Here is a 27,235-nt window from a genome sequence, read left to right as displayed (position 1 = left end):
AGGACATAAAAAAAAGAATTGCTTGTCTCTCTTGGGAGTTTTTTAACTACAAGAATAATATCATATAAATTTTCGAAAAAGAGATTACCTTCAAACTGAACAGTGCTAGCGCCATACATATTAAACATGTCATTTTTTAAATACATTTTTTTGATGAAATGTTTTTCTCTACATTGTAGTAAACATTTACACTGGAAGGAATGACCGTTGTTTGCCTGTGATACACAGGAACACTGGAGTTGTATTTTCTTTAATACTGATGGGTGGACTAGCATTATATAGTATAGCATTATGAGTATGACTGCATGGGAACGAAATTACTGCCTTTGATTTGTGGCTACATTTCTTAAACCCTCTATACTTTACAACAGCCACTCTCTTGTCAGTTTTCAAACAGTCACAAATAAAATTCCCCTTGCATTATACTCCCAAAGATGCTTTGTGTTTGTTCCAAAAACACAAATTATAAATATTTAATAAAATGGCTACGGTACAGTAAAATGGCTTGTACTTCCCACTCCAGTATCTTCTACACCTGGAGAAAGTGGAATACTAGATAATCACAATTGTAGGCTTCAGTGAAGTGGTTGGTAGGGAAGTGACCTTTTTCATTAGGGAGCACATTTCGTCATATAAGGGAGACTGTCTAGTCTAGCAGGTGGTAATGAGCATTTATATGATTAATGCAAATGAAAAATTGGAGAAGGAAACAAATAAAGGCTATATTACAAAACCCTAAATGATGTGACACTTCAGGTCTGTTGATTTTATGTATTTGGTTGTTTGTTGGTTTTTGTCCCCTTACAAAACAGAGCTTCCTGAGGAAGGTGGAAGAGATCTTCATGTGTGTGTGTTGCCACGAGTTGGTTTTCCAGCCTGTCACAACAGAGTGTCTTCACAATGTTTGCAAGGTACAGAATGGCCTCAGTGACAAAGCATGCTTAAGCCAGCACATTGGCGCGTCCGCGTGGAGTGCAGGATGCGCCCGATAATCTGGACGTCACCGGTTCGAGTCCAGGCTGTTCCTTTGCGGACCGGGAACACTTGCCTGTGTTTTACTACACTTTAAAGTATACCACAGTTACATTGATGGTTTGTATTATATCGTCCATCACTATTTAAAAAACAGAGAACCAGGAATAAAAAAAGAAAAAGCCAGCACTATACATTGTTACAGGTACTTAATTAATTCTTCTTATCTGTGACTTAATAGTTGATTGTTGATTTGATCAACTTATATCACACCAGATTCTTTATTTTATTTTTTAACAGCACACTGGGGAATCATCCTGGATTGCATCAGCCTTTTAGCTGTTGTTATCCCAGAAAATAAGCAGTTGATGCCATGCAGGTGGATTCCGTGGTACTGTAAAATGTTCAATTAAAATCCAGCTGTGATTTATCCCGGTGGGTATTGGTTGATCAAATCGATACCTAAATCCTTTTATGTTTTCTCTCTGTCCCCCTCAACCAGACTTGTTTGCAGAGGTCTTTTCGTGCAGAGGTGTACACCTGCCCAGCCTGCCGCCATGACCTGGGCAAGGATTACATCATGGTCCTCAACAAGATCCTCCAGACCCTGCTGGACCAGTTCTTCCCTGGCTACAGCAAAGGGCGATGAGATAAACAATCACAAGAGACCACCGTGCTCAACCAGAACCTTGTAAAGGTTGCTAGTTTTCCTCCTCCTCCTTCTAACCAGGCAGATCTGTCAGCAGCCTGGCAGGACATTCCCACAGAGGAAACTAGATTCTCATACCAAACAAATCCACCATCGTTATCTCTCTCTGTCCTTGACCTGTATCCAAGGTAGTTGCTGCCAACTGAACTGTATAGTCTAGGAGCCAGTTTCAAAAAGAGCCTTGTTTTCAAGTTGGTTGTACCCCAATTACAGAAAAGGTTTGTCAGTTGTATCTAAAACACTGATGGGTGATGATAATTTTTAGCTTGGGTGTCATTCTGTAATAAATTGCCAAATGTTATTTTTCAGCAGGGGAACTTGTGTATTTTTATAAATCAGCTGCTGCGGCCGTTTCTTCAATAGCTCACAAAATATAACCAATTTGTGATGCTGTCTGTATTTTTTCTGTTTATGGTACTCACCTTGGGAAAAATATAACATTACCTTTCACTTTGACCTGTGACCTAATATGACTTCCATATTGGGGTCATGTGACTCTCTTGTTTCCAGATAATATGAGCAAACTCTTTGAGATACTGGCTTCATATTTGGTACATATCTTTATTCCAAGCTCAAGTTCAATCATTGATGTCACTTTGTAAAACAGCAAGAGAGAAAGCCAGTCAGCTGGAATTTTGTTTGTTTGGCCCACTTCAATTAGCTGTGAGCTGGAAAAGTATTTAAATGTGTATATATATATATGCATGCAATTGATAGTGCTAGTGTGCAGCTGTTTAAATTTTGAATTGTTGTGGTTTTTGAATCCATGACTGCTAAAAAGATCTTTGGGCATGTCTGGTCCTTTTTTGTTGAGTTCAGTTGTAGAGTACAGAATATACTTAACTGTTGTTTTCAAACACAATATTCCGTAAAGCCAGGAGTGTTCACAGGTATTCGTTTTTTGTACGTTTTGTGGGAGCAAAATCCAAGCTTAAAAACGAATCAAAAAAAAAATGGATGAACATGCCCTCATTTTTATTGTGTGAATTTTCATTTTGGTAGAGCCTTCTGAATATCAGTTTGTGTCCTGTATAGTGCAAGGACAAATATCCAAACATTTAAAAAAAAAAAATTTTAACACATGTATTTGAAGGCAAAAAAAAAAAGTCTGTGTCAGAAATGAGAAGCTCGTGTCACAACGTGTTTTGCAATTTGCCAGAAGTTGCGTGACAGTTTGTAAATTAGCAAGAGAAAAAATAGCGCTCTTTATATATAGATATATATATATATATATATATATATATATATATATAGATCTATATATATATTCTATATATATATATATATATATATATATATATATATATATATATATATATATAGTACCTATAGAAAGTCTACACCCCCTTGAACATTTTTCACATTTTGTTGTGTCAGTGCCTCAGAGTTTCATGCATTTAAATGAGGATTTTTTTTTCCCACTTATCTACACACCATACTCCACACTGTTAAGGGGGAAAAAAGCTTTTATTGAGAAAAAAAATGATATATTAAAAATACAAAACTCCCCCATGAGTTAATACTTGATGGAAGCACCTTTGGCAGCAATTACAGCTGTGAATCTGTTGGGATAGGTCTTTACCAACTTTGCATACCTAGATTTGGCAATGTTTGACCATTCTTCTTTACAAAACTGTTCAAGCTCTGTCAAGTTCCTTGGGGAAAGTTGATGGACAACAATCTTCAAGTCATGTCACAAATAAATTGGATTTAGGTCGGGGCTCTGACTGAGCCACTCAAGGACATTTACCTTTTTGTTCCTTAGCCAATCCAGTGTAGCTTTGGCTGTATGCTTTCGGTCATTTTCACGCTGAAAGGTGAACTTCTGTCCCACCGTGCTTCACAGTAGGAATGGTATTCTTTGGGCGATACGCTGTGTTGGGTTTGTGCCTAACATAATGCTTAGCATTTAGGCCAAAAAGTTCCATTTTAGTTTCATCAGACCACAAAACTTTTTGCCACATGGCTACAGAATCTCCTGAGTGTTTTTTTTGCATACTTCAAACAGGATTCAAGGTGGGCTTTCTTGAGTAATGGCTTCCTTCTTGCCTCTATACCATACAGGCCAGATTTGTGGAGTGCTTGGGATATTGTTGTCACATGCACACTTTGGCCAGTCTTGGCCATAAAAGCCTGTAGCTCTTGCAAAGTTGCCATTGGCCTCTTGGTAGCCTCTCTGATCAGTCTCCTTCTTGCTCTATCATCCAGTTTGGAGGGACGGCCTGATCTAGGCACGGTCTTGGTGGTGCCATACACCTTCCACTTCTTAATAATCGTCTTGACAGTGCTCCAAGAGATATTCAAGGCCTTTTGATATATTTTTTTATACCCATCCCCTGATCTGTGCCTTTCAACAACTTTGTCCTGGAGTTCTTTTGAAAGCGCCTTGGTGCTCATGGTTGAGTCTTTGCTTTGAAATGCACTACCCAGCAGAGGGAACCTACAGGAACTGCTGAATTTACTCTGAAATCATGTGAATCACTACAATTTAACACAGGTGGAGGCCACTTGGTATGTGATTTTGAAGGCGATTGGTTACACATGTGCTAATTTAGGATTGCTATTACAAAGGGGGGTGGACACTTATCCAACAAAGCTATTTCAGTTTTTATTTTTAATTAACTTTCTACAAATTTGTAGAATATGTTTGGAAGTTGTGGGGTAGGGTGTGTAGATAAATGAAAAACAAAAAAAACTATTGCATTTTAATTCCAGGTTATAAGGCAACAAAAGGTGAACATTTTGGAAGGGGGTGTGGACTTTCTATAGGCACTGTGTATATAAAACCGAAGATGAACACAGCCACTCTTGGTCGTTGTCAGCGCTGCTTCAGATCTGGCAAATGAGTCAGTCCGGGTTTGTGTCTCTGCAAAATGATGACACAGGTCAATCCAACTTGCAACAGAAATGACTCGTATAGTGACCAACACTTTATTTTTCTTTCATGATGCAATTCCAGTTTTTGTTATGTGGAATGAAATAAGAGAGAAATAATATGTTGAGTAAATGCTTTTTTTTTCATTGTACAACGCCCCCTTTTACACATTTATTTTATTTATCAAGTATTTACTCAAGTTAAAAAGTAATATTATTACTTTAAGAAAATGTGTCTTTGGCCACTTTGTTTATTGCGAAGACATGACAGTGGCAGGGATTAATTTAAAAAAAAAAAAAAAAAAAAAAAAAAAAAAACGTTGTCTACTTTGTTTTAATGTGGACCAACCGTAGGGTACGAAAAGTTCCAACAAGCGAGAGTAAAGTAAGGCCTTTGATATTTTTCAACTTGAATACAGTGTTTTTAATGTTTTGCAAATGAATAAATATTCAAATGCTTGTCTGAAACTTGAACGGATATCCAAACATTTAAATAGCATGTTTGTCCCAGTCCCAGTGTTAGTGCTGTCTTATCCATAATCACACTAAATACATGACAAAGAGGCCGGCTTCTTTGTTATGAACACATTTCAGTTCTTTGTCCTCCATAAAGTGAACTTCAGTGCTGCAACCCAGTTGGGCATAATGTATATTCCACAAACATCTGGTTAAATCATTGTACTGTTCTGAGCATAGAGGTGTAATGAACCAGCTCATCCTACACACCTTCACAATCGGGAAAATAAGTATTGCAGGGATATTCATGAACATTGAATCTACATTCCGAATTAATCCCTGATTGTGTCTGTAAAAGCAAAACCAAATCATTACATGACACAAGGATGGGCTGCTTCTGCTGGCCACCATACTCAGTCCAATGATGACATTCACATGCAAGTGAACGTCTATGCACTTTGAATCTATAAAGAGATTTCACATGACAGCTCAGCTTGAGGTTTTAATTGGCCTTTGTTAAACTCTGATTTTAATAAGTTGTTGTCCCTAGCTTTACTTGATCTAAATGCTGCATTGATATTATTGACAGTAATATTGTTTTGTTTGCGATTTTACATTTTCCCATATGTAAAATCACAAACTACAAGCAGTAATACTTGGGCTAGCCTGCAACTCAATTTTGCACTACAGCCTGCGCCCACAGTTGATCACATTTGTGTCTTTTGATTCTGGCTTCGTTATGTCAAATAAAACAAAAGCAGCTTTATTATTTACATAACATAGTTAGACTTCAACGCTCTCCTAGTTTGTCTGATATTAAAACACTGATTTAGGCACTAATGCACTACAGTATAATCATTGCACTGTCTTCTAGTCTTCCATATACTTAGCCAGATTTCAGCTTTAAAAAATGTGGCAGCAAGACCCCTGTCTCGCATTCTCTATATTAGCTTAACATAACATTTTAACATTAAGCCTTATTTAGCCTACAGAAGCTTGGTGTCACCCCCTCGTACACTGTATCTCCAACCTTCTAGTACCTTATGAATCCACCCACGCTCTTTGGTCCTCCAGCTAAAGTTTACTAGTTGTTCTCTTCATGATTGATTTCACAGATTTTCAGCCATTATACGCCCAGTGGAATGCGCTTTCAAGGACATCAGAGACTCTGAGTCCCTTCTTGGGTTCTGGAAATGTCAAATTGTTTGCATGCAAATGGTGATTACATTTTTTTAAAGGTTTATTTTTGAAAAACATTTCCACGATACATCCTGAAGTATCGGTTAAACACTTTGGGCTGTCTCAACGGAAATGAAATGATGTTGATGAGGGTGACATATAGCTATGACCATTTATCCTGTCTATTCTCTGCTGGATATGAGGTTGCTCATTTCTTTCCTGTAATTGATGGAATGTGTGACGCCTATCACACCTTACCATTTTCTTTAGAGGTTTCCCCTGGTGGTCTATAGCTGCTTCTTACTGCACAGTTGTTGTATTTTAGGTGCTGTACCACAAAGGATATAGTAATCCCAATTGCGGTGAGACACCAGGGCATATACAGTACTAACGTGCCCCTTACAAGCACACAAGTATTGAATTCTGCAAACAAATCAATTATCACTCAGGGTCTTGAATATGTCATCTGGCCTATTATGAGATGAAGCAACCTGGAATTCTTCCCAAATGGACAATTTGGGATGTCTTCCTAATAAAAAGTCCAAGACCTGTAGGTGAAAGGCTGTATCACTTAGTGGTGATATCAGAAAAATTGACACCTATGCTAAACTTCATCTTTATGGTATACTATAAATATAAAAATAGGTCAGACCTTTTCTGTATAGGGGGTGCAATGTAAACTCTAGTTTCACCTCTGGGCTCCTAGACGAGTAGATGAAACCCAGTAAAAAAGAGAAAAGGTAACTTGGCACAAAGAGGTTGAAATTTGGCAGGTGCTTGAATTAAGTCCATAACTACCTCAGGAAACCGGAGAAGGTATTGGTGAGGAATTTCCTTTTTAATTACCCACCCCCCCCCTCCCCTCCCTTTTTGGTCCATTGAAATTCAATTTCACACAGGCTTGTTTGTGCCTGTAACCCTGAATACAAAAATAAAATAAAATACAGTGCAGAAATGTCTCGTATCTCATAGCCTATAGTTATTTTCCAATAAGAATGGCAAGCAGATAGTCAACCTTTTGTGTGCTTCACTGTGATTTTTCCTTTCCTGTAGCTGATGTTTGAAAATGATTTATTTTAGGACATGTGGAAGCTTTGTTCTTGCATTAGTGTTGTGTTATGTTTGTTGCACTTGTTGGGGGGGGGAAATCCTTTATTACTAAATATGCCACTTATGTTTTAGTTGCATATTATAGTTTAATCATTAGTTCCTTTGTATGTGGCAATCTTAAATGCACATTTTAAGGGTTACATTGCTTCATATTGTGATCTGAAATTTTATACATGGTATATTACTTGATCTGTACCTAATTAAATATTTTGATTTCAGAAAAAGTGTTTTTTTTTGTGTGCTCTTTCATTCACTGGAAGGGGTGGGCAGTGCTTCACTGGGTTGAGTTAGTGGGGAAGAAATGACTAAGTTAGGAGCAGGGTGTTAATTTTATATGGTTGTAAAAACTTCTTTGCTTTAAAATAGGGTCCACAAAGTGGAAAGACTATATAAAACTTGCCATTAACCCATGTTCATTCTTAATATTCCATAGACACTTTGCCCTAGGGCTTCATTAAAAGTGTTTTTGGTAATACAGATCAGTCTTAATGTTAGAGCTTATATACCATGAAATTCCAGGAATCATCAGGAGACTCAATAGAGGAATTGCATAGAAACTGGACCCGACATTATAAAAATACACAAAACTTAATTTCACCACCACCACCATGTTTTGCCTCACCCAAGAATTTGTCTACCTAACTCCTAAATCCTGCAATTCATTCAGTTTTACGTATTTAAAAATAGAAACAGAATGATAAAACATTTCAAAATTATATTCTTTATTGGAATGCTGCAACACCCTTTAAAAATTCAATTTAAAACATGTTATTAGGAAAAGCTGATTCAATTAAAAGCAATTCGTTTACACTCTTAAAAATTACACACTACATTTAAAAAAAAAAAAAAAAAAAAAAAAACACATCACATTCCAAGAGACACACACACTTAAGGATATCCCATAATATTTTTTTAATAAGACCATATAATACTAGAATAGGTAGTACACTATAGTACAGTATGTTCAAATAGTAAATCACAAACATTACAGTTATTAGTTTAGCAAGGTGCAGAGGTTGTCAAGGCAACTATAGGTTGTAGTCAGTGCTGTAGTTTTTTGAAGCACCAAATATGTTAGCCTAGATGCTGGCACAAAGAAATTGGTTTGTAAAAAGTTATTAGCCGCTGAACACAATTATGATACCCTTCTCATTGACAGGTTTGCTCAGTTTCTGATCTTTTGTCAGCTTGAGTGCCTTGCGTAAAGCTTCATGAAGCCATTTTTTGTTCAAATGGAGATTCATAAGCTTCCATTGGCGGGCAAGTGCAGACCAAGTGCTGATCTCCGTAGATGTCATCTATCCGGGCAATGGTGGGCCAAAACTTACTCTCTGGTCTCACAAAGGGCTGAAAAAAACAGAACAAAAAAAGTGCTAGTAAACAAGACTAAAATGTAAACGATACTGCTATAACTAATGTGGAGAGATACAAATTTGTAATAAAGTTTAACATTGCACTTGGAGACAGCAAGGTCACTGAAATAATTTGCACCTACAGTATTTGAAGAGAGAGTACTATTATCTGTTTGGGGATGCCCAGATATTTACTAAAACTTACCAATGGAAAAGCTGCAGCTTCTCTGGAGTAGGGGCGATCCCAGTTGGAAGATGAAATGCAAGCCAATGTGTGAGGGGACATCTGTAAGCAAAATCTTCATTATTGCCACATGCTAGCAACTGCAACTTCAATAGTCATATGCACCAACCTCTTTAAGTCTAAAGAGCTTTTCACATTGGCACTCCTACTTGGGTCTGTACCTGGGTCACAATCCCATCTCAGGATGTGGGTCAACATGCTATGACGGGGTTGAGCGAGACAAAACACGATGGTCTTTCATGAGCCGACACAATAACAAACAGCCACGTCTGCGTGAAGGTTTCACTTCTATATTTTTGTTGCTTGAGACACACCATGAGCCAGATTGTAGCAGGGATGAAGAAACACTTGCTCTAATCAACATGTGCGCAGACTGTTCAATTCAGGAGAAGCTTGGATGGAAGAGTCTGTAACAGGCTGTTTCCGGGGCATTGATACGTGCACTGTGTACTTGTCTGTCACCTGTTGAGCCTTGCTTTAACAAAAGCAGCGTGCAATGATGTAGCCGACCCGCATGACACCTAGTCCTGACCTGGGTAGAGCATGCCAGTGTGAAACGGGCCTACCTCCCCTGTTTCAGAAACAAAAATCTAAAGAAAATCGCTACAGGTATGTAATACATTCTATTGTAAGAAAGTGTGTCTAAAAGAAGGGTTATATTTCCTGTCAATGTTTTATTGAGACAGACAGCTGAAGCAGCATTTTAAACACGCCTGTGCTTAACTCTTATTTGCTACCACAGATTGCATGATTATAAAAAAATAATAAATTTGGCAAGACTACAAGAGAAGGCATGCTACTTTCGTCCATTAAGTTAGCAGTATCAAAGCTACTGATGAAACTACACCTTCAGTTCTGTCACCCTTAACTTGAATACAGTGCTGTTCACCGTGTATGACTCAATGAGTTATTCTTTAGGGGCAGGATAGGGTTAAAACAAGCAGGTTAGTAACATGCACCCCAACCATGGCTGTGCTGATATACAAGAGATAACCATGAACTACAGCTACCATTTGCACATTCAAAAGCATTTCATACAAATGAATGGACAGGATCCTCTATTGATCCCTATATTCAGATACTCTCAGTAACTGGTTACTCAGAATCTTGATCAGAATTGGCCTGCACATAAATGGGATCAGCGTCAGTTTCCTTTTATTGTAAAACATAAAATATAGTTACAAAATAACCAGTCATAGCCAAAAGCACTACATTCAGATGTAGTCTACTTTAACTTTTACTAAATACAAAAAGGAGTGTCCTTTCACTGACCTTTAGAGGGTTAATCCTGGAGTCCATTCTGCCCTCCTCAATGTCAGCGATTTCCTGTCGGATGCTGATCAAGGCGTCACAGAATCTGTCCAGCTCAGCCTTGTCCTCTGACTCTGTGGGCTCGATCATCAGTGTACCACTGACTGGCCATGACATTGTCGGGGCGTGAAACCCTGTAGGCCAGTGACAATTTGATACAGTTAATAGGGAAGTTGATAATTTACTTGCCTTTCATATCCAGAGCCAATAATTCTTTTTTTTTAAATCACTGTCTAGATAGATTTAACCTCTTCTCCCGATTTGTGCAAGTTCTCTGTAAAAATAATTTGGACAGTTGTCCTCAATGCTCTGCCCGTTGTGTCTGTGACATAAGTTATACTGCAATACAAAGTAGTTGTAGAAGAGGTAGCAAAATCATTACTACACACTAATCCACGTATTCCAAAATGTAAAAAAAATCTGCATTAAGTGCCATTTCAGAAGTAGTCAAAATTAATTTACTCATAAGGCTGAAAAAATTATACATGTGCCTAGGGACCACTGAATAATATACTACTTCATTCAACTTCTCAAAACACAACCACATGTATTACCAGAAAAGCATGGCAAAAATGTAGTACAAATGATTTGGTGCAATTAGTTAAAAGGCTTACCAAACTGTAGGGTATAAAACTACCATGGCTGCTTCCTGTAATGATTTTTTTAATGCTTTATATCGTGGGTTATAAAAACCAGACTGTGGTCAAAGCCAACAGATTGTAGGAAACAATTCTGTAACTTCCTAGATCACTGACACGTCTCTAATTGAAGCGGTACTGTGAACAGCATGGGTGTCGTTTATTTGGATACAAAACTGCAGCTGCTGCGACAACAGTCACAGAAGCCCACAGGCTAAAACAATGTCTGCTATAATCCGATCAGTTTTTCACTCGGCTGATTTGACAAATTAATAAAAAACACTGAAAATTGTGATGCCAACAGTTAAAGGAATATACAGCCATCAAGGCAAAAGCCGGGTTATCATCTTCTCACTGATAAGCCCCATGGCTCCCACAGGGTAGACGCACTGCTGTAGCTGAACTTTTACACATTCTGCTCTATGGCTAACGCTTTATGTAATTTAGCTTGTATGAATGAGTCACATTCAAAATAATTGCAAAAAAAAATTCTGATGTGCTAAAGCATTTCTATATAACATTTCTAGTTGAATAGCACACACACAACACTCACTAAGTGAGAATGCAAGCTTGATCGTTTTGATGAATGCAGATGTGATAGAACAAAACCTCGGTTACCATAGTCTTGTAGTCTCTTAGCAACATCTACAGCCTCAATGTTGGCAGATTTCTTGAATGGTCTCACATCAAGGATAAATTCATGAGCAACACATCCTGCAAGAAAATAAGCATGTATACATGACAATCCAATGGGTCAATTGCATTACACTTGAGAAATTAGACCTAGTCATTTTAGGTGCTAGTACAGAGCAGTAGTACCAATTTCCATGTAAAGTACATTTACAGTGTGCCTATAGGAAGTATTCCCCTTCCTTGAACTTTTTCAGTTTGTTGTGTTACAACTTGAAATTTTGATGCATTTAAATGGAATTTTTTCCCTTTGATTTACACAACCTACTCAACACTTAACGTGTGAAATAATGGGGGGTGGGGGGTGAAAAAACAAATCAATTAAAAATAAAAACCTGAAAAGTCTTCATTAGATAAGTATTCACCCCCTTTGCTATGACACTCCTAAATAAGCTCAGGTGCAACCAATTGCCTTCTGAATTCACACAATAAGTTAAATGGAGTTCATCTGTGTGCAATAAAAGTGGTTCACATGATTTCAGATTAAATACACCTGTCTCTGTAAAGTCCCCCAGTTGGGTAGTGCATTCAAAGCAAAGACACTACCATGAAGACCAAGGAGCTTTTAAAACAACTGTGGGATAAAGTTGTGGAAAGGCACAGATCAGGGGAGGGGTATAAAGATTTCAAAAGGCATTGAATATCCCTTGATGCACAGTCAAGTCGATCATTAAGAAGTGGAAGGTATACGGCACCACCCAGAATCTGCTTAGAGCAGGCCGTCCTCCCAAACTGAGCAGCTGGGTAAGAAGGGCATTGGTCAGAGAAGCCACCAAGAGGCCAATGACAACTCTGAAAGACCTACAGCGTTCCATGGCTGAGATGGGAGAAACTGTCCATGTGTCAACAATAGCTGAGGTACTCCACAAATCTGGCCTGTATGGAAGAGTGGCAAGAAGGAAGCCATTTCTGAAAAAAAGCCCATGTAAAATCCCACTTGGAATTTGCAAAAAGGCATGTGGGAGACCCTGAAAAGATGCGTCAAAAGATTCTGTGGTCCAATGAAACAAAAATGGAACCATCTGGCCTAAATGCAAAACGTTATGTCTGGCGCAAACCCAACAAAGCACATCACCCAGGTAACACCATCCCTACTGCAAAGCATGGTGGTGGCAGCATCATGCTGTGGGGATGCTTTTCATCGGCAGAGACTGGGAAGCTTGACAAGGTAGAGGGCAAAATGGATGGAGCTAAATACAGGCAAATCCTTGAGGAAAACCTGCTTCAGTCTGCAAAAGACCTAAAACTGGGATGGAGATTCACTGTCAGCAGGACAATGACCTCAAGCACACAGCCAAAGCAACACTGCAGTGGCTTAAACAAGAAAGTGAATGTCCTACAGTGGCCCAGTGAAAGCCCCGACTTGAATCAAATTGAGAATCTGTGGCAAGACGAAGATTGCTGTCCACCAACGATCCCCAACCAACTTGACAGAGCTTGAACAATTTTGCCAAGAAGCATGGCTAAATATTGCACGATCCAGATGTGCAAACCTGGTAGAGACTTACTCCAAAAGACTCACAGCTGTAACTGCTGTCAAAGGTGATTCTACCAAGTACTGACTCAGGGGAGTGAATACTTATCTAACCAAGACATTTCAGTTTTTTTTATTTTTCATTAACTGTTTCATAATAATTCTCCTGCCTCTTCAAAGTTTTGGGTAGGTTGTGTAAATCAAAAGGAAAAAAAAAATCCCATTTAAATGCATCAAGATTTCAGGTTGTAACACAACAAACTGAAATCGTCCAACGACGAGTTGAATACTTACTATAGGCACTGTATAAAACCCAGTCTCCACGATAATATGAATGTAATTCCTGTAATTATGTTAATTCTCCCAGAAAGTTAACACTTAAGTCAATACATTACTTAATATATGCACAACATAAACAGTATAATAGGTTATTATAGATCCTTCCATCACTTGAGAGGATGAGATAGATGTCAATTAAATTAAATCCACTGATAACGTTGAATGAAGATATTTAGTAGTGTTAAAACTAGTAAAAATAATAGGACCAGTTACAAAGATTTATTATTGAAACATTCTTGCCCCTCCAAATACATTTTGCACAAAAACTAATTTCACCTCTTGCACCCCTGAAAAGGATTTTGTATTTGCTTTCTAGTCTCTTTGCCATGTAGTTCGCATTCAGTATGGCAATTTCAGTTGCATGTGTCAGACCTCTGGCTCCCATCATCTGTATTCAGAAACAAAGAAGATTCATGTTGTCGTTTAAAGTACCGTATAAAAGGGAGGATGATTAAAACAAGATGTTGTCGAAATAGCAGCTTTACCTTGATATACACCCAGGAGACGGGTAAAATTGCACTTGAACCCCACGGTGCAGCACTAATGGTGCCCAGGGATCGGGCCTTGTCGTCAGACGACAGAGGAATAACTGGATGACTGGGCAAGTATGGGGCAAGGTGTTGTTTTCTGTAAGAAAAAAACAGAATGAGTACATTATTGCCATTAGTCCTTGAAGACAGTTTAACTTATTTTCTGTTAACTATATACAGTCATCTTATAACAAATTACTTGCAATTTGCTAAGGAGCCCCATTCATCCAAAAATGTAAGTCTATAAATGTAAATATTGCATAATATTAGCAATGATATACTGTGTACTACACATTCAGAATTGTTTTGCAATGTTTAATAGAAAAAGCAACAACCATTTACTGTAAAAGGTTAAAAAATATACAATAAGGGGGTCCCCGAGTGGCTCATCCAGTTAAAGCGCTGCCGATAGGAGTGCAGGATGAGTCAGCTTGGCCGGCGCCAGTTTGCGTCCGGGCTGTGCAAAGAGGATGAACTTTGCAGGGGACTCCGAAGGGGGTGTCACATTGGCTCTGACGCTTTGTATTAAACAAAAAGAGAGAACACTTTTTCCATTTGTCTGCTTGCTGAAATGTTTTCAACCAAGCCAGGAATTAATCGCGGTAGGGTAAACAAGATGCGGTGGGCAGTTTGTTTATACTCTTACTTTTAAAATGACCCAAGCTTCCCTTCAGGAAAAGGAACTCAGCAGGATTTGTTCAGGAGCTGTATGCTCAATATTTAAACACACAGACAGTTATCAATGCAATTGGTGTCTCTGAGACCAGTGTTGTCTTATTCCCGCTTCTCTGGTGTGCCCCGCACCCTCATTAGGGAATTGTGGGTAAGTGGATACTCACACTCCAATGGGTCCCATTCCAGGGCCACCCCCTCCGTGGGGAATACAGAATGTTTTGTGCAGGTTTAGGTGAGAGACATCAGATCCGTAGTCACCAGGACGACACAGTCCCACCTGCACCAAGAGAAAAAACGACAACAACCACTTCAGTGCCTGAAGTCATTAGGAAAACCGATTGTGTACGACGACATTCACAAGTATCTATTTCTTCCAATCTTTCTCATCTGACTTAACTAACATTATGGGCCCTATTTTGAAGCAAACTCAAAAAGGCAAGAGAACATTTTCATAAAGGAAGAAAACAATTGGAACAGTGTAAAACTAGCAAGAAACTACATAGTTGTAGGTAGGGGCATTAACTAACTTTCAATACTTTATTTGCAAGTTCGTTGATGTCAAAACAGTTGTCCTTGCTTTTGCACTTGCTAAAAAATAGGACCATATTTTATTATACACACACATAGATATCGCATCATTTTTTATGAATATTATATAGAAAATTATATATTATATTTATATCATATTATATATATATATGATAGATAGATATACACAAGTATAGTGCATAATATAATATATATAATAATAACACACACACACACACACACACACACACACACACAGGTAGTGCACAAAAAAATGGAAAAACACCAATGTAAAGTCACTTAATAGGGCGTTGGGCCACCATGTGTGGCCAGTACGGTCTGTATGCGCCGTGGCATACAGTCCACCAGCCTCTGGAATTCTGCAGGACAGATGCGGCACCATTCTTCCACGAGAAAGTCAATCAACTCACACTTGGTTGATGGAGGTGGAAAACGCTGTCTCAAGTGTCGTTCCAGAATATCCTATAAATGCTTGATTGGGTTAAAATCTGGAGATTGAGAAGACGATGTCGACATATGGATAGCATTGATGTCATGCTCATCAAACCATTGGGAGACCACAGATGCAATATGGATGGGGGCATTGTCATCCAGGAAGAACCCCACCCCCACCAGGAAAAAATGCTGCAACATGGTGTGAAGATGATCACTCAGTACCGTTAAGTAGCGATTAGCATTGACCTTGCCTTCTAAGGGAATGAGTGCACCCAAACCATGCCAGGAAAATGCGCCCCACAACATTACGGAACCACCGGAACCCTTCATTGTTGGAACCAAGCACTCAGGGCTGTAGAGTTCTTTAGGTTGGCGCCACCCCTGTACTTGTCCATTTGTCAAGAACATGGTGAAGGACTATTCATCTGACCATTTCACATTTCTCCAGTGCTCGGTAGTACCACTTTGCACCACTGGACTCGCAAACGTGCATTGCTAGGTGTGATGAGCGGTTTGTGCACTGCAACCCGACTATGGTATCCCGCTCTGTGGAGTTCTCGGTGGACCGTTTTTGATTAAACTGGCTGCTCACGCCCCAGGTTGAAATTTCCAGTCAATTGATCTGCAGTTGCTTGCCTGTTTTGCCTTGCACTTTGAATTAATGCATGGATATCACGATCCTGGAGTATGTGCTTCCACCCACTGTTGCCCTTTGCTGATGATATCTTTCCCTCGGAATTCCATGCCGACATCACTTTAGACACCGTTGCTCGTGAAACATCAGCAAGTTGAGCTGTCTTGGTCACTGAAGCTCTTGCCAAATGCACCCCAACAATCACCCCCTCTTTCAAAGTCACTGAGCTCTCCTCTTGCAGCCATGCTAACCATAATTATAGGCAACCAGGCCTGTCCAGCATTTTTATACATGACCCTAAGCATGCTGGGCTGTTATTTGCTTAATTAACGCATGAGCCACACCTGTGTGGAAGCCCTTGCTTTCAATATACTTGATCTCCCTCATTTACCCATGTGTTTCCATTTTTTTGTCCACTATATATATATATATATATATATATATATATACACATATATACACACACACACACACACACACACACACACACACACACACCGTATTACTTCAATTTGGCATCGCCCTCGTATTAAAGACGTCCTCATATTGACGCTGCAGTCACACATCAGCTTTATAATAGAGGCCGCCCTCAAATAAACGCTGCTATCAATAAAGAAACATTAAGGTATTTTTTTGTCTCCAGCAACTAAAAAAAAAAAAAAAATCACATGGTAGACAAATAAACGCGCAACACTGACTATGTACATGTAACGCCCCCCGATGCTAGATTGACAGGAGCCTCAATCTAGCACTTAAATTACAAACTAATGTACACACACACACACACACACACACACACACAGTAAGCACATTTTATTTTATGGTAGTACAGTTCTGAAAGAAAATAAAAGATAAACTACGTACAGAACAGCAGTCCTTCTGTAGTTCTTAAAGGTAGTTTTGTTTTGTTTTTAGTTCAATTGTAATTCGTACAAATAAAAACAAACAAACAATGTGCTTACTATCTATGAGCAAATTTATTTTTGGTTTCTCTTGCAGAAAAATTACAAAACAAACAAGTTACAGTGTATAAAAAAAATATATATGTATGTAAATATAAAAAAATAACCGAGTAGGATATATTGTGGTTTTTACAGAAATCAAGTTGATATTCTGAGGTCATTTTTAGTGTAGAAAAACATCTATGTCTCACTCTTGGACTTAACTGCCACACCAGCATTGTCCTGCCCCTTAACAATGAATACACACTCCCGATTCGCTGGTACAGTACTCCCCTGATCTTCCAACTCCCACCTAAAAGGCTCTCGGTAACTGTCACTGATAAATGTACTGCAGTCAAAGTAAGTTAGCCACACAAGCTGCTACATGCAGGCAGGCTACCACATTACAGAAAATAAGCAACTGCGACACTTCTAAAATGTCATAAATCATGTAATAAAATATTGCAGCGTTTAAAAATCATAGTATTATTAATAAAGGTATAATCGACGCCCTCGTTTAAGAGCCGCAGTCATTTTGATCAATTCAAAATAAACGCTGCATCACCAAGATGAAGTAATACAGCGTGTGCGTGTGTGTGTGCGTGTGTATGTATGTATATATATATATATATATATATATATATATATATATATATATATATATATATATATATATATGTATGTATGTATATATGTATGTATGTATATATGTATGTATATCTATATATATATATGGTCATATTATATATATAGATCAGTAGATAGAACGTGGCATGTCCAATTGTCCTTTAACACAGGTTCAGCTATGATGCCGATTTGTTATAAACCCAAGCGAATAATTTCATTGCATTTGCTGCCCTTCATTAATGATCTGTGTTTAGAGGCTGTCTGAACAATGAGTTATACAGCTCAGCTAAAGAAACAAGACACCAGGTGTAGAGTGTTACTCACCTGAGCGTTCATATTGGCGCCATCAAGGTAGACCTGGCCTCCATGATGGTGAATCAGGTCGCAAACATCACTAACATTCTCCTCAAACACACCATTTGTCGATGGGTAGGTGATCATGATAGCAGCCAGGTTTTCTTTGTGCTTGTCCACCTAAAAGAAAAAGCGGCAAGGTAAACACTTCTGTCAAACGAGAAAGATTTTAACTTCACTAGCTCCCCTAGCAAATGCAGAAAGCTATCGTCCCAGTTAAAGAGACCATGATATTTGAGATCCTCCTTGCCTCAATGCCATTAGCACATGCATTATGCAGTAAACTGGAGGCACGTACCATGGCTTTTAAGTGCGCGACATCAATGCTTCCGTTTTTATCCACTTCAACCGACTGGATCTTCATCCCTGCCATCTGTGCACTGGCTGGGTTTGTGCCATGAGCAGATTTTGGAATGAGGCAAACCTGAGAGACAGAGAGATTATGAAATTCCACCAAATTTACCAAAATTAACTGAAAGCACTTTTCACAGGTCATCTTGCCAGGATTTTACTAGCATGTACCGCACAGCAAAATGCCTTAAACAGGTGCTGCTTACTTACAGCCATGACTCGATAATTGAGGAGGACAGACTAATAGTTTCAGGCAAACAATCCAACATCAAAAGTGGGGTTTACCAGAGCCTTCAGAACATAAAGACATTACGTACCTCAATTCAAGTAGGAATGCACCATCCAGCATATTCTTCACAACACAAACAGATTCCCACCACCAGGTGGCACCTCACTTGTACTTAATAAACAGACTATATACATAGTAAGAATAGTAAGATTCTGTAATATATGGCACATATTACGTGCCACACTTACTGTCCTGTGTGCTTCTCCTTTTGCGTTTAAAAAGGCTTTAATGGCAGCCAGGCCAGCATATTCTCCTTGTGCTCCACTAGAAAACAAAAACAAAATACAGGAAAAATTAATGGAGAAGGTAGAAATAAAAGTTTAATCTACATAGAAAACACAGAGGTGGTATATTTATAAGACATGGGTCAACACTACCCTTTAAAAACACAATGCAGCAACACCAAAATATCTGTAAAACAAGATATAGAACAGGACTATTGAAACAGCCCAAGCCCACCAGTTTTTTTTTTTTTTTGTTAAATATTAATTTGGGCTTTTTAAAAGGTCTTCAAATTAAATAACTGTATCACATGATTTTGAATACATAATTTAGCCACTGTAATTAACGGCTATACTTCGTTGAACAGTTTAACCAGTCTTCATATTTGAATTTTTATGCAAACTATTCTAATTCTTTCTCTTTGAGGCAGAGGGTTGGTTTTAATAATAATAATAATAATAATAATAATAATAATAATAATAATAATAATAATAAGTCATTTCTACAGCATGTTGGGTCTTTTAGAGAGGGAAGTAAACAGGTTCACACATTTGGGACTGCAGGTGGTGGCCTTAAGACTGCATAGAGAGGTGGCATTTATGTTGTGGGTGGCTTTACATTGATGTCAATAGGAAAGAATCTTGTCTGTAGAACAGTGGCCTTAATTGTGCGGTAATAGTTATACGGACATGACCAAACAGCAAGGTTTTATTGTGAATTTTATAATATAACTGATCACTGCAGTATGCAGGTTTGGGAGTTCACAAGTGAGAAACGAGTTGTTTGTTTCTAGTTTTGCCACATTATCGGTTTGGCTTTACACCAAAGTGCAATGCGCTACATTTATAAAGACCATGCTAAATTTTCCTCTGTCTATTTTATTGTAACATTAAACTTTATGCAACAGTTGATCACAGAAACCTGGGATGCTTGCTTATTATGAAACATTCCATTGGAAATTTAACTGAAAGATTACCAAGAACGTTTATTTGAATTGATAGGGTTAATTTATTGGTACACCTCATGATGAGATCATAGGTAACATATAGATGTACATATGAAGAACTGGTGATATTTTGTAATGCATGTTTTAATGGGATACAAGCTCTTTACTCCAAAGGGCATGTTTTGTGGTAAAAAACAAAACAAAACAAAAACTATTTAAAAACTCAGATGGTTAATTTAAGCATACCTAAACGGTTATTTGTAACAGCTTGAACATTTTAATTCAACAAAACATGCGTCAAATTGCAATAGGAAGTCCTACTGCACCAATCATAATTCTAGACAGACGCATCAGTGGCTTTATACTTCTATTCAGTAATACTCCAAGGCCAAGACCATGTACAGCTTATCAAACTTGTTTGTTTGCAAGTTACTAAAGGTTAAACCTGCAACACCTGCTTACATTTCTAAACCTACTTTTGCATGTCACGATGAGGGTGAATACAGTTCGTCAGGGATTAGATGTACAAATTACGAAAACAATGGCAAACTCAATCTGCTCTGCAGGTTAAAGTCGTAAGGCTGAATGTGAAAAACAGGTCTTGCCAAATATATAGTCTAAGCTGTTCCTTGGTCTGATAAAGTACTAGACAATAATAAAACTATTACAACTTTTCAACAGGTGAAATGCTAAGGTCATCACTTGGATTATATAATGCTATCATCATATATATTATATATATATATTATATATATATATTTATATATATATATATATATATATATATATATATATATATATATATATATATATATATACAAATATATATATAATATAAATCATAAAAGATTACTCTCCACAGGTTCAACATCAACCTCCCTCACAGAAAGAATGCCATTGTTTCATAACATTTCACAACGGAAAAGACCCTGTGGCAAAGCAGAGCTCTGCCCTTGGAAATACTGGCAGGGATGGAGTTAAATTCTCCTCCCTGCCCAGGTTGATTGCCCCAGGTGGGAGCAATCAACTAATGTAATTATTCAATTATCATTTAGCCACCTGACATAAAAGGAGGCCTCTGCTTCTCATTTGAGAAGAGGGAGCTGAGAAAGTAGGTTGGTGTTTGTGATTTTTTGAATGTTTTGAATCCAGTCAAGGCATTGCCCAGCCTGGAAACCTTTATTTTTGTGAGTTTGTTTTTGTTTTATTTGTGTTTAAATTGCTTTGATTTCGCCCCTGTGCCCTTTCATTTTTTGTTTATAATAAAATAGTAATTTTTTTGAACTGCAGATTGTCTCTGGGCCTCTATCCACTCGCCAGCCTGCCACAGACCCATTAACTTTATTTAACACTAAATTATAAATTACGGCTTCTGTTTTTCGGGTTTTATTAATTGTATTTATAGGTGCATATTTTTAGCTATTTTTGAATTTTATGTAAAATCAGGTTTTTTTGGGGCTTCGTTTTTTATATACTGCATGAAAAGTAGTGTTTTTGGTTATTTTCCAAAATGCTTGAGCATGTTTTTTTGTGTCAAAATATGTATAGTAGTAACGTGACAGTACTTGCACACTTAACTTGTACCTTCTTTCCTTTGCTGTCTTCCACAATGAAATCCCTATGGTCACGGGCAAATTCTTCTGGGGTTTTTGAGTGTAAGCATTTTTGTATATTTTGCTACAATTCTGTTTTAAATCCTCCGTATTTTAACTGTAACACAGCTTTAAATCCCGCTAACAAGCCTCCATCCTGATTGTAATCTTGTTTTAAATCTCACAAATGCAGTCTCCAATAGAAATGTAGGAATGAGCTGTCACTCAATAGTTGGGTCGGGTTTAAAGTTTTCAGAATGAATTCATTATAGATACAAGTCAGGAAGGAGGGACATTGCCCAGCAGCATTTGGAAATGTATTTATTATTATAATTGTAATAGGTTCAAATTTATTTATTTTTTTAATGGTAAAAGGGTAAAGTCATCGTGAATTGATTAACCATTTCCACAGTTTTTCAGGTGGTTTTTGGTGTTTATTGGCTATCCACAGATTACTTTTTTGGGGGTTTTGCTGTGTTTTATCGGGGTTTAATCGGTTAAAATGGAAAAACAAAAGGCCTAATTATAATCTGAAAGAATAACAACAAATCCTGGTAAAAGAAATTGTAAAGTGCTTCATCATAGAACTAGCAATTCTAATTTTGTTTGTTACTCAACCTCTCCTTTTCACAATATAGCACTTGGCTTGTACTTTGCGTAAACAGATAGTACCACACCATAGCGCAATGTTAATGTCAGCGGGTCTGGTTAAAACCACAACTGCGACATTCTGTATCCTCTGAACTTGCTAGTCTAACATGCTAACATGCAAGCTGACATTTTGAGTTTTCCCCAATGAAAAGCCTCCCGGCACTGTATATTGCATTTTTGCATGCGAGAACATTTGTGATATCTTGCAAATCATACATGTGATAAGGTCTGGACAAGCTAATAAATGAACAACAATTAACACAAGTTGTTATTTTAATTAGAAGGTTGAAGGAGGGTTATTGACAGTATGATCTAATCTTTAATTGAAGTCATTACTTTTATTTCACCCTAAAAGCAATGGAATGGGCGTACACCAACCTGTGCCAAAAGATGCCCCTGTATAAATGTAAAAGACTAACTTATGATCCATTTTAAGCCTCGTCCATGCTTAACTTCAAAAACTGCTGACACACAAACTGGCAAATAGTATTGCCTACTGCAGATGATAGAATTAGGTTTTTGTGGAAAACTCTCCTTATTCTGAGCAATTTGATTGAGACCAAATAAAGTATACATTGAAATCGCCCTAAGAAGCAGGTGAGAACAGCATCTCCAGGGCAAAAAAGTGCAGATTAAAGATACATGGAGAGTGAAATAATTTTTTTGGTCTTGGAATCTCATGGCCTTTATAGTCATCACCATTTGAGAAAATATGAAACTTCAGCCTCATATTCACTACATAAAAATGCTGCTCAGCTTCTCTTACTGCTAAGCAACATTGGGCCACCAAAGTAAGCACTGACCTGTTTGGCTGGAAGGAGATTTTGTCGTAACCAGTGATTTCACACAAGTCCCGCTCCAGTTCCCTGAAAAGCTGCTGGTAGCCCTGAGCCTGATCTAGAGGCACGAAAGGATGGACGTTCGCAAACTCCTTCCAAGTGATTGGCTGGCAAAAGAAAGAGCCAGTTTCAAAACAAGTGGCCTTGTGGTCAGCTTGGACCAACACAGTACAGAAAATACTAGCACTACCCAGGTATGAGTAGAATTATTCTCCTTTTGATAGAAATGTTCAGATAGACTGTCAGGAGGGTCTGGCCTTTGAGACACCTCCCATAAAAGTACTTTGCTAGGAAAGAGAAGGACATGCTAGGGATACAACACTTAGCACATGGGCTAGTGCAACAAACCAGGAACAAGTACACTTTGATCCAAGGGTAAATTAGGTTATATTCAGCAGAAATCAGCAAACATGACTCCCTAAAACCTTCCATATTATAAGTGTAAATGACTTACTTAAAACGCAATGCAAAAAAAAAAAAAAAAAAGAAACTTACTGAAAGTTCAGAAGAACTGTTGAGTTTCATGGTGCAAGAACCCTGTATTTAATAAAAATAAAAAGTTAGCATGACATACAAAATAAAACAATGAATTTGTCAATATGCCAATGGCTACATGTCAAAATAATTCAAGACCTACCAATGGTATCATGCTGTGTACAAGGGAAATGTCTTTGTTCTCCAGTCTTTTCATGTAGCGAACAATATTAGTTTCAGAGCGATAACTGTCAGAGAGAACATGGATTTAATTATACGAGGAAGTATAAGGTTACCCAATATTTATCCAGAACTGGTTCACCGTAGTTAAGTGAGAGCAAGCCAATGAATGTGGAAGGTATCACATTCAAAACAGGTCCAAGGACATCCACATATCTAAAAAGAGCTAACAGGGCCCAAATCATATTTTTTTATCATTAAAATGTAGGTTCTCAAAGTATATCACTGCACCTTTTACCTTTAAAGGCAGGCAAACATTTACCAATCACCTTCAAAAAGCAGTAACTTAGAAATTTCAATTAAGAGCTCCAACATTCACATAAGGGGTTTTTGCTAGTTCTGCAACATTAAAAGTTTGATTTACAAAACCACATTGGAAATGCTTTGTGAATATGGCCCAATACCTCTTCTGACTGATGGATTGTATCAAGTTATGGGTAAACATTTGATTTTATTCATAAACTGGCCTGTTAAAAACCATATGCGAGAGAAAACTGCTTGTCCTTTTGAAAGGGGTTCCGAAGATGCCTCTTTTTTCATCCCCCATTTTTTCAGCAATCAACTCCTGAGGGGGACAGTAACATTGAATGAGAATTTGAGAAAATAGAAATACATATCACAGCTATAATAAGCACAGGTCAAACACGCTGCACGCCATCATCCAAACACAATCAGCAACCACAATTACTCTCCATTATTTGAACCAATACATAATTAATTTGCAGAGTACAGTATCGTTGCATGCTTGGAAGTGGTTGATGATTGCCAATTAATCAAATGCAACAGAGGGGTAAGTTAACAGTATTTATAATGCTCCACATGCCAGAATTGGATGACATAATGTGGCAGTCCTTCCTTGCAAGTCTGAGTTTATAAACTTCACTACACTCTTGTGCTATTGGGACCCAGCTTTACTAATCTGTTCCCAAGCAGCAACACTTTGCCTTTGGGTGCCATGCTGATGATCACAGCTCTACTCGTCTACTTACCGCAGAGGATTCACATCCAAACGCCCAAAGAAGGTCGTCTAAATCTCTCTCGGTCACCGTCTCGTCAAGGGACACTCCGAGCTTCCCATGCAAAAAGACAATATATACATTAGACATGAATTTGTAATACTGTAGGATATGCAAAACTATATTGTACAACATAACATTGATAGATGTTTTAAAATCACAGGATATAAAGAAAGGTTAACAATACCAGTGGTATATGCCATTAATTGCAAGTACTTTAAGTTCACAAATAAACATTCACTTTAAGGAATCGCTGTAAATGACCTCACTCCTCAAAACTGTTTCACTACCATATGGGGGGTAATGCCCTCAGGGTCAGGTCTTATTGCTTAATTACAGAGAGATGGTCTTTAGTACAAGTTTGACACAGAATTACAGCCTTACTGCTATTGAGAAATGTGGAGCTTTCTCTAGGTCTGGGTTTGATATGTTGTTCAAGGTCACACAGCAGGAAGGGGTTAAGAAAACATCATCATTACCATCTGGGAGTGTTCATTCCACTTCATGACTTGCTTACCATATCATCACTGTAGAGCCGGAGGTTCATCTGACGCTGAGCAGCCCTATCTAGGATCTCTTTGGCGGCCACTCCACACTGAATCTTCAAGGTGTCAAAGAACATCTCATGTTCCAGCTTGTGTCCAGCACGCTTAAGGCCTGCAGGGAAACAATCAGAACACAACAAGTGTTTATCACTACAAAACAGACCCCAGTATAAAGAATCTGAATACACACCCCCTGGCCCAAAATACAAAATTAACTGTTACTGGTTGTATACACTGTATTGATCAGTTCAGAGAAGATTAATCATAACTTTACAATTAACAAAACGCTTAATAAATATATAAACTAGTAGCCAAACATTGTGTTCTTCAGTGTCTTCAATGTTAAATCAAACTTTGTCTATTCGACTTGGTTTCTTGTATTTGTAATAATATCATTATTTTAGCTACATCTTTCAGCCACACTGAGTTCAGGTCAAGTGGACTTATCCAGCTCTTGGCAAGGCTACAGAGTCAGCAGTAACTCTATACAACTTGATTAGGGGGCAGGGGGTTGAAAGATACCTTCAGACAAGATTAGAGTAGCATTGTGTACTCTCTTTGCAATGTGCTTCAGCCCCTGTGAACCATGGTAGATGGCATACATAGCTGCCATGTTTGCCAGCAGTGCCTGAAAAACAGAAGATCAGAGAAACTGCCTGCATTGAAGAACAAGCAATACAGTTTCATACAAGTTGAAAATATACACATTAAGATTCTGTATGCGTACTAATAATTTCTTCTAGTTTTACCTGAGAAACTGCTGTAAGAAGTTATGGAAGTATTGGGTTGTGCTTACCTGAGCAGTGCAGATGTTGCTGGTGGCTTTATCCCTCCTGATGTGCTGCTCTCGTGTCTGAAGAGCAAGCCGATACACCTCTTTCCCAGCTGCATCTCTGCAATGCAACAGAAACTACATATAATATCATGATGGTTAAAAATAAGATATGCCAGGTACATACACACCTGCTAAGGACACTGTACAACATTCTGTACCATGGGATCTTTCAGGATAGCTGCATCATGTTAAATCTTCAGCTTATATAACATCTGGTGTTGGTCACTGTGATCAGCATTTCAATGGACTAAATAAATAAATACTGAAAGCCGATGAAACTCCTCTCTTCACAACCTCTCAAAGAAGTGGAAGCAGACATTGCTCAGAGCAATGTCACCTAATTGTGAGGTCAAGAAATTAGGTCATAAGGCAATTAAATAGGGTTATATATATGACAAACAGACTAGGGGGAGGATGTGTACAAAGCAGAGGCTCTGCATGTGGGTTTGAGTTGGAAATTGTGTTTAATTGAGTGATTAAGGTGTGATTGGAAAAGTGTAGAATGTGACCAGGTGATAATGGAATGATTACCCCTGTTCACACCCTATAAAATAACAAAAGGCATGAATGTTTAGTGAGGGTTGTGTAGGGGGGTTAGGAGCAGAGAAGGAGTGTGCTTTGAGTAAAAAGTGAGTCTGTTTTTGTTCCTGTGTTTTGTGTTTATTATAAGTTCGCAGAAAGTGCTGAACTACAGTTTGTGTGTCTGGGTTGCTATTTCTGCCGCTGGCCAGCATTGACTGCCTGTCATGTTACCACAATAATACATACCGTTGTAGTCAAATTTACATACCCCAATGGAAATTTATAATTTCTAGAAATTTGTCAAATTACAGGAAAAATCTTCAAAAGTTTTGCTTTTCTGGATGAGGAAAATAAAAACAAAAAAGTTACAAGAAAAAGATGTCTACAATTACACCGTGTAACAATTTTTTTTTTTTTTTTTTTTTTTGTTCCTGGGTAGTAAGTGTTATTTCCTAATTGCTTATGCCTCAAAAGTATAGAAAATGGCTATTATTCCCCACAAACTTTGCTTTTGTGACCAGGACAGTGATATTTTGAAATTTACCTATTTCCAATGAGAAAACAGTCTTTTCGTTCACATAAAGTCAGAAAAAAACAACATATGAATCCAAATTAACATG

The 27,235-nt window shown here is 38.0% G+C and overlaps 2 protein-coding genes across 3 annotated transcripts in view; one reads left to right on the top strand and one right to left on the bottom strand.

Moving 5' to 3' along the window:
- Window positions 1-2,909, top strand: part of LOC121314835 (E3 ubiquitin-protein ligase UHRF2-like) — an 80,589-nt gene extending 77,680 nt beyond the window's left edge. Inside the window, exons 15-16 of the mRNA XM_041248545.1 lie at window positions 813-911; window positions 1,475-2,909. Coding sequence (XP_041104479.1) covers window positions 813-911; window positions 1,475-1,621 — 246 coding nt within the window. The 3' untranslated portion in view covers window positions 1,622-2,909. The remainder of the gene's footprint in view (window positions 1-812; window positions 912-1,474) is intronic.
- A 5,096-nt stretch (window positions 2,910-8,005) lies between these two features.
- LOC121314820 (glycine dehydrogenase (decarboxylating), mitochondrial-like) overlaps window positions 8,006-27,235 on the bottom strand; it is a 35,305-nt gene continuing 16,075 nt past the window's right edge. The window contains exons 8-25 of one of the 2 annotated variants that reach the window (XM_041248525.1): window positions 26,055-26,151; window positions 25,781-25,886; window positions 25,231-25,370; window positions 24,687-24,767; window positions 24,165-24,262; window positions 23,621-23,705; window positions 23,479-23,520; window positions 22,948-23,090; window positions 18,922-18,997; window positions 18,392-18,517; window positions 18,064-18,213; window positions 14,718-14,830; window positions 13,834-13,975; window positions 13,625-13,736; window positions 11,464-11,559; window positions 10,169-10,341; window positions 8,858-8,938; window positions 8,006-8,647 (exon numbers count right to left, since the gene is read on the bottom strand). In XM_041248525.1, the coding sequence (XP_041104459.1) occupies window positions 8,510-8,647; window positions 8,858-8,938; window positions 10,169-10,341; window positions 11,464-11,559; window positions 13,625-13,736; window positions 13,834-13,975; window positions 14,718-14,830; window positions 18,064-18,213; window positions 18,392-18,517; window positions 18,922-18,997; window positions 22,948-23,090; window positions 23,479-23,520; window positions 23,621-23,705; window positions 24,165-24,262; window positions 24,687-24,767; window positions 25,231-25,370; window positions 25,781-25,886; window positions 26,055-26,151 (1,999 nt within the window). In that variant the 3' untranslated portion in view covers window positions 8,006-8,509. Of the gene's footprint in view, window positions 8,648-8,857; window positions 8,939-10,168; window positions 10,342-11,463; window positions 11,560-13,624; window positions 13,737-13,833; window positions 13,976-14,242; window positions 14,397-14,717; window positions 14,831-18,063; window positions 18,214-18,391; window positions 18,518-18,921; window positions 18,998-22,947; window positions 23,091-23,478; window positions 23,521-23,620; window positions 23,706-24,164; window positions 24,263-24,686; window positions 24,768-25,230; window positions 25,371-25,780; window positions 25,887-26,054; window positions 26,152-27,235 lie in introns of those variants that run through there. The other variant, XM_041248533.1, reaches the window with a different exon arrangement.

The sequence above is a fragment of the Polyodon spathula genome, chromosome 1 (assembly GCF_017654505.1).
Source record: "Polyodon spathula isolate WHYD16114869_AA chromosome 1, ASM1765450v1, whole genome shotgun sequence".
NCBI lineage: Eukaryota > Metazoa > Chordata > Actinopteri > Acipenseriformes > Polyodontidae > Polyodon > Polyodon spathula.
This window is presented reverse-complemented; position numbering and strand designations above follow the sequence as displayed.